The sequence below is a fragment of the Salvelinus sp. IW2-2015 genome, linkage group LG4q.1:29 (genome assembly GCF_002910315.2).
Source record: "Salvelinus sp. IW2-2015 linkage group LG4q.1:29, ASM291031v2, whole genome shotgun sequence".
NCBI lineage: Eukaryota > Metazoa > Chordata > Actinopteri > Salmoniformes > Salmonidae > Salvelinus > Salvelinus sp. IW2-2015.
Genome location: NC_036842.1, coordinates 36,595,297 through 36,602,544, shown reverse-complemented (window position 1 = coordinate 36,602,544; position 7,248 = coordinate 36,595,297). Strand labels below are relative to the sequence as shown.

Sequence of the window (7,248 nt, the reverse complement as noted above, 5' to 3'; positions counted from 1 at the left end):
TAGACCGTMATTATTTCTATATAGCCTACACTTTCTCATTCTGAACTTCTAACTTGAGTACGGCGGGTGTGGCTTTGTGACAATGATCGCAAGAGTAGCTGCTCACCAATTTGACAGCTCCAAGCAGTGTCTCCAAGCAGTTCCACCTCCTACACCGCCAAAACATCCACTATGCAGGTGYCTGYTATCTCTGGTTARTGCTTTTTCTGATTTAATCTAGGCCTTAGTTTTTACTCCAGACTACATACTATTTGCCACACCATTGAAGTTGGCAAAGAACAGTTTAATGAGAAGCCCCTGATATACCTGGCAGTAACATGTATCGTGTGTCCTGATCTTGTCTACATTCTAATCTCTCGACAAGATAGTAAAATGTCTCTTATCCGTCCACTGTGAAATATTGTCACCAGATGTCCTGGTCCCTCCATGTATGGAAATAATTTCAGATTCTTACAAAATAATATGTATCTATTTATTTTGACACATATTGATCCCCTAAATCAAGGGCGTCACCTGTCAATAATTTTAGAGGACACACAGTGTACGAATAAGAGACCCATTTAATACCATGTGTAGATGCAACAGCTACAATGTGGGCATCAAAATGTGGATAAGTTCAGGAGAAAGTACCCATGTTATGTTAACACCCGGTATAAACAAGGCTTTTAAGAACTGACTGTGATTCGAACTTCCTGACCACCTCCGGAGGTTGTCGGGTGAGTTGATTGGATGGAAGCTCAGTGGGCAAGGCTTAGAGTGACAGGTCAGTGGGTGGAGTTCACAGGTGAGAGTCAAATTGTAAGAGGCCTTGCAGGAGGTAGGTTGGAGGTGGATGGAGGGTGTTACGTGTGGGTTGTGACCCGCAAGGTTTCCAGTTCAAATCCCATTTGCGACATTTGTTTTCCAGCCTTACTCAAAATTCTTACCTAAATTACATTTCTAATCTACCAACTTTTACCGTTTCTAACTTTCGGGCTGAACACCTTTAAACATGTGGGAAAATGTAACTGGTCCCCATGGAGTACCAGGAAACCTGCCTACCCTGCCTTTCTAAGGTCTTCGAAAGCCAAGTTAACAAAACAGATCGCCRACCATTTTGAATCCCACYGTACCTTCTCCGCTATGCAATCTGGTTTCCGAGCTGGTCATGGGTGCACCTCAGCCACGCTCAAGGTCCTAAACGATATCATAACTCCATCGATAAGAGACAATACTGTGCAGCTGTTATTCATAGACCTGGCCAAGGCTTTCCACTCTGTCAATCACCACATTCTTATCAGCAGACTCAACAACCTTGGTTTCTCAAATGACTGCCTCGCCTGGTTCACCAACTATGGGGGTGCCACAGGGTTCAATTCTCAAGCCGACTCTTTTCTCTGTATACATCAATGATGTCGCTCTTGCTGCTTGGTGATTCTCTGATCCACCTCTACGCAGACGATACCATTCTGTATACTTCTGGCCTTCTTTGGACACTGTTAACTAACTCCGACGAGCTTCAATGCCATACAACTCTCCTTCCGTGGCCTCCAACTGCTCTTAAATGCAAGAAAACTAAATGCATGCTCTTCAATCGATCACTAACAGCACATGCCTGCCTGTCCAGCATCACTACTCTGGACGGTTCTGACTTAGAATATGTTGGACATCTACAAATACCTAGGTGTCTGGTTAGACTGTAAACTCTCCTTACAGACTCACATTAAGCATCTCCAATCCAAAATTAAATCTAGAATTGGCTTCCTATTTCGCAACAAAGCCTCCACATGCTGTCAAACATACCCTTGTTAAAACTGACTGTCCTACCGATCCTTGACTAGCGATGTCATTACAAAATAGCCTCCAACACACTACTCAGCAAATTGGATGCAGTCTATCACAGTGCCATCTGTTTTGTCAAAAGCCCCATATACTACCCACCACTGCTATCTGTATGTCTCGTTGGCTGGCCCTCACTTCATATTCGTCGCCAAACCCACGGGCTCCAGGCCATCTATAAGTCTTTGCTAGGTAAAGCCCCGCCTTATCTCAGCTCACTGTCACCCTAGAAGCACCCACCCGTAGCACACGCTCCAGCAGGTATATTTCACTGGTCACCCCCAAAGCCAATTCCTCCTTTGGCCACCTTTCCTTCCAGTTTTCTGCTGCCATGACTGTAACGAATTTGCAAAATCACTGAAGCTGGAGACTCATATCTCCCTCACTAACTTTTAAGCATCAGCTATCAGAGCAGCTTACAGATCACTGCAACCTGTACATAGCCCATCCAACTACCTCATCCCCATACGGTTATTTCTTTTTTTGCTCCTTTGCACCCAGTATCTCTACTTGCACATTCTCTTTCACATTATATTGCTAAATTGTAATTATTTCACCACTATGGCCTATTTATTGCCTTACCTCCCTTATCTTACCTCATTTGCACACACTGTATATAGACTTTTTTCCCCCTATTGTCTTATTGACTGTACGCTTGTTTATTCCATGTGTAACTCTTTGTTGTTGTTTGTGTCACACTGCTTTGCTTTATCTTGGCCAGGTCACAGTTGTAAACAAGAACTTGTTCTCAAMTGGCCTACCTGGTGAAATAATAAATAAATAAAAGGCACTAGGCTAGGTACTGGAAGGTCACAGGTTCTAGTCTTGTGGATTCACTTTCTCAAAAAAGGCATATTTATAGTCCTTGCATTAAGATGTGCTTTTCATGATCTGATCAAGACAACCCAATCATTATTTGTTCTATTGAAATGCATTCCTGCATTTGATCTTGTCATGCATGTTCCACAACAGTAACTTTCACACCTGTGCTTAGCTGCTTTCATTCTCTCCTTGTGCTGATAATGGCTTGACATGACAGAATATCAGTTTTGGCCTTTATTTTAACAACCAAGTTAGTGTGCTGCTCTTACATACGCGTACAACTGCAGTCATGTTTATGAAACAATTGGTATGGAGACAATCACTACAAAAAAAAGTTTAGCATAATATGTATGGTTATGGAAAATATTTAGGACAGAGACAAATGCTTTGAGGTGGTGGCCCTCAAACAAACACAAAACATTGGTTTAATATTTTAATTTAAAAAAAAAAAGTACTCAAGGTTTTCATGGTGTATTTACATAAAATCAAAAGACACACCTTGGTTTGGAAGCAATGCATCATGGGGTATGTAAAGCCGAGATTGACGGGAGATTTAGTTCTGGTTTCTAGCCACACAGCTAATCAGTGTACACTCAAAATACTTGTGCCTTTTTAGATTTTAATATTTTTATATGTTGAATAACAGAGCGGTTATCAATGCTAAGAGGCAAAGAGAGATTTGACCCCATAATGAAGTCAAAATATATAAAAAGCAAACACAATGCTTATAAAAGATAAAAGTTCAGATCTTTTCAAATATATACCAACCAAATATATAAAACAATGATTAAAATATAGAATCTGTAATTAAAAGATAACATAAGGCCCACAAAATAAATAAACAATAAATAAATAAATAATATAAATACAAAAAAAAGTTGATAAATTTCAGATTGGGACATCATTAGAAACGGTATAATTTAGGGCCAAAAAAAGCCTTTATACCAGTGTCATGCCAATGCTGGCAACAATCAGATTGGCGTTAGACTAGATTGTTTTGATGATATTACCTTTCAGAAACACTGGATCTTAACGGTTTGGTTATGAAGCCCGAAAAGTGATAATGTAGTAAAGAAAACGTGTCTAGTTACCTATTCATTCTAGTGATAAATTATTGGGTGACAGTCTTCGACAGGGTACAACTTCTCATGGAACCATATTTCATGTGGTTCATGTCTAGCATGACTCCTGAACGTATCCTTGGGATATAACTTACTATATAATAAAATAGGCGATAATGTCGATAATATTACACAGATAACTTTACGTACTAACACAAAGTCAGACAGTTGAAAACAAATATGCACTATATGAACAGAAAAGGAACACTTTGGATAATGTAACATTTTACATGAATGTTTGGAAGGACAAAAAAAAGCTGAAGTTGACTAATGTACTAAAACACAGTTGAAACAAATGAAAAGGCTCTCGCTAATCTACCTTATTTCAAAATGGTGCTTCAGCTTTGATCCCCACAATGCATTACTTAGGAACCCACGGGTGTGTTGTTGAAAGACTGAACACGTGAGCCATATATTCAATCATTCATTCAGTACATATCTCCACAAATCATTCATTCGGTACATATCTCCACAATCATTCATTTGGTACATATCTCCACAATTTGGACTTGCAAATCATGATATTGAGAGCAAGAATCTTAGAGTATTGCTTAACCAGAGATGACTAAATACATAAATTACTTCTCATCTGACCATCTGGCTTTAGAAGAAAATGTGTTCCATTATATAGAACGCAATATATAGAGAGGATAGATATAGAGAGCATTCATTCAATAATGGGATGTATCACATGTCCCGAGACTAAATCTAACAGTTACCCAATTATCTGAAAATAATATCCAAATCAACTTTGACTTCATTCATGCTTCTAGTATCAACGTATTGATACAAGTTAATCAGATTACACATTCAACATTCTTCCTAGCTGATTGCCTTGGTAACCAATATATTATTATGATAGCTAATGGTCCAAGAAAAGCAYAACATAAAAAATAAAAAAATCAATTCAAATGTTATTTTACCATTTAAAATCAACCAAAAGTTGAGTGGGRAAATCTTGAAAACCTGTATAATAATATTTGGGTGTTGTGTTAGCTAGATAAACACTAAATACTTTGTTGTATGCACCTCTGTTAGTAGGTTAGGACTGCATTACTGTAAATGAGGTGAAAACTACATGCCCATGAACACATAAGCAATGCCACAGCTGCAGTAGTATGCCACTGTATGGAGCTTCAGGAGCTTACAGGGACTAGTTCATACAGGTCATTATAGTAAATGCATATTATAGTGCTGGTGGATATTTTTGTTTTCAGAGTGGAGTAGAAATGTCAACAGGGAGATGAAAGTCGTGAATATATGGGCCAGAGGCATGCAGTTCCCATAAGCACACCAAACGGAAATGAAAGGCACCATTGATATTTTTCTCTATTGAAATACTGCGAACCATTGCTACATACTAGTTTATTCCACTTTCTTCCATGACATGAACACGTACACATTTTTTTATTTATAAAAGACTTTATTCACTACTTCGCTAAAATACGTTTATTTATTTATTTATATATATATTTTTTATTATTTTCCCCGCAAATACTTTAATTTATAGAAAATAAAGGTTKAATAGTGACATTTCTTTGAATCCGACTGAAGTAATTTTCTAAGCTATCTTTTTCATTTTATACAGCAATTGGATCTTGGTTGGAGATGACGCTGGATAACCTGGCTTGCAGGTTGTCCTGTGGGGAGAGTCGGAGTGCTAGGTTAGTCCTGCTGCCATCTGCGAGAGGTTCCACACTTATAGCCATGGGGTTCTGTAAGCTCAGGAAGGGCGTGTCCTCTCCCACGCGCTCCTCCTCCATCTCGCTCTCCGTACTGCTACCTAGGTCGATGGACTCCATGTTGTGGCCTGCTGCATGGCCATTGGGCTTTGTTCTATTGGCCCGGCGGCTGTTGCTGTTCTTGGCAAGTTTCTTAGGAAGGCTCTGCGGGGGAATGGGCGTTACTGTGACGGCGGAGCCGACCACCTCATACTCCTGCGTGGTCTCATAGTCGTCGTMCTCAACAATCCTSAGCGGGCTGGGCGGGGGGCTGTGGGCCTCATGGCCGTGGTTGTAGTGGGCAGACTTCCTCTTAGACTGGCTGATGTGGTGGTCGGGGCGCGGCTGGGTGGTGAACAGCAGGGGGCGCTCCTCCTCGCCAGAGGGGCTGACGGCCACAGAGGGGACCGAGGTGGCCAGGCTGGACAAGGGCGCCGACATCTCAGAGGGAGGGGAGCCCGGGGTCACGGGAGAGAGCAGCTCCACAGGAGACAGGCGSGTTGGGGTGGTCATCGCTGACACATACCTGGCAGGCAGAACCAAGAGAGAATCCTCGATCAATTAGGAACAGAAAACACAAGTGTATTCACTAATACACCACCAGAATCAGTAATAAGAACCCATTTTGTTAAAGTGGCTTTAGCTCCACTACATTCCTGGTACAGTCTGAGCTATAGCTCATCACATGTATGGCTTTAGCTCCACTACATTCACGTACAGTCGGAGCTATAGCTCATGTACATGTATGGCTATTCACACTCATTCCTGGTACCGTGATGTCATAGCTCATTCCAATGTATGGCTTACTCCACTACATCACGGTAGCAGGTCTGAGCTATTAGCTCATCACATGTGATGGCGATAGCTAAGTGAAATAAATCCATAACAATGGATTTTGTGTCCTATAGGTACGTACAGTCAAATTGTCAAGGGCACATCCGATGAGCGTAGGCTCCTTTAGAGTGAAACACCGGATATCTACATGGTCTGGTTCAGGATACACATTCATTCATAATCCATTTCAGAAATAAGCTGTAGGACTGTATAGGCCTTTCCCCTGGTATGTGTGTGGAGGACAGAGACACTGAACTGAAGAGCACTGGACAGTCATTAGGGTCGTCTGCCCTGGCATGTCATTAGGGTCGTCTGCCCTGGCATGTCATTAGGGTCGTCTGCCCTGGACAGGTACGTACAGTCAAAAATTGTCAAGGGCACTCCGATGAGCGTTAGGCTCCTTTAGAGTGAAACACCGGATATTCTACATGGTCTGGTTCAGGATACACATTCATTCATAATCCATTTCAGAAATAAGCTGTAGGACTGTATAGGCCTTTCCTCCTGTATGTGTGTGGAGGACAGAGACACTGAACTGAAGAGCACTGGACAGTCATTATGGTCGTCTCCGTCTGCCCTGGCATGTCATTAGGGTCGTCTGCCCTGGACAGTCATTAGGGTCGTCTGCCCTGGACAGTCATTAGGGTCGTCTGCCCTGGGACAGTCCATTAGGGTCGTCTGCCCCTGGACAGTCGATTAGTCGTCTGCCTGGATCAGTTCATTAGGGTCGTCTGCCCTGGACAGTCATTAGGGTCGTCTGCGCCTGGCATGTCAATTAGGTCCGTCTGCCCTGGCATGTCATTAGGTCGTCGCCCTGGACAGTCATTAGGTCGTCTCCGTCGCCCTGGCATGTCATTAGGTGCAGCATTACGTCTGCCCTGGACAGTCATTAGGGCCGTCGCCCTGACATCATTAGGCCGTCTGCCTGGCAT

General features: G+C 42.1%; 1 protein-coding gene across 8 annotated transcripts in view; it reads right to left on the bottom strand.

Annotated features, from left to right (window-relative positions):
- Window positions 1-2,861: 2,861 nt before the first annotated feature.
- Window positions 2,862-7,248, bottom strand: part of nrg1 (neuregulin 1) — a 165,705-nt gene continuing 161,318 nt past the window's right edge. For all 8 annotated transcript variants that reach the window (XM_023984616.1, XM_070442886.1, XM_023984615.1 and 5 more), the window contains one exon: window positions 2,862-6,008. In XM_023984616.1, the coding sequence (XP_023840384.1) occupies window positions 5,342-6,008 (667 nt within the window). In that variant the 3' untranslated portion in view covers window positions 2,862-5,341. The remainder of the gene's footprint in view (window positions 6,009-7,248) is intronic.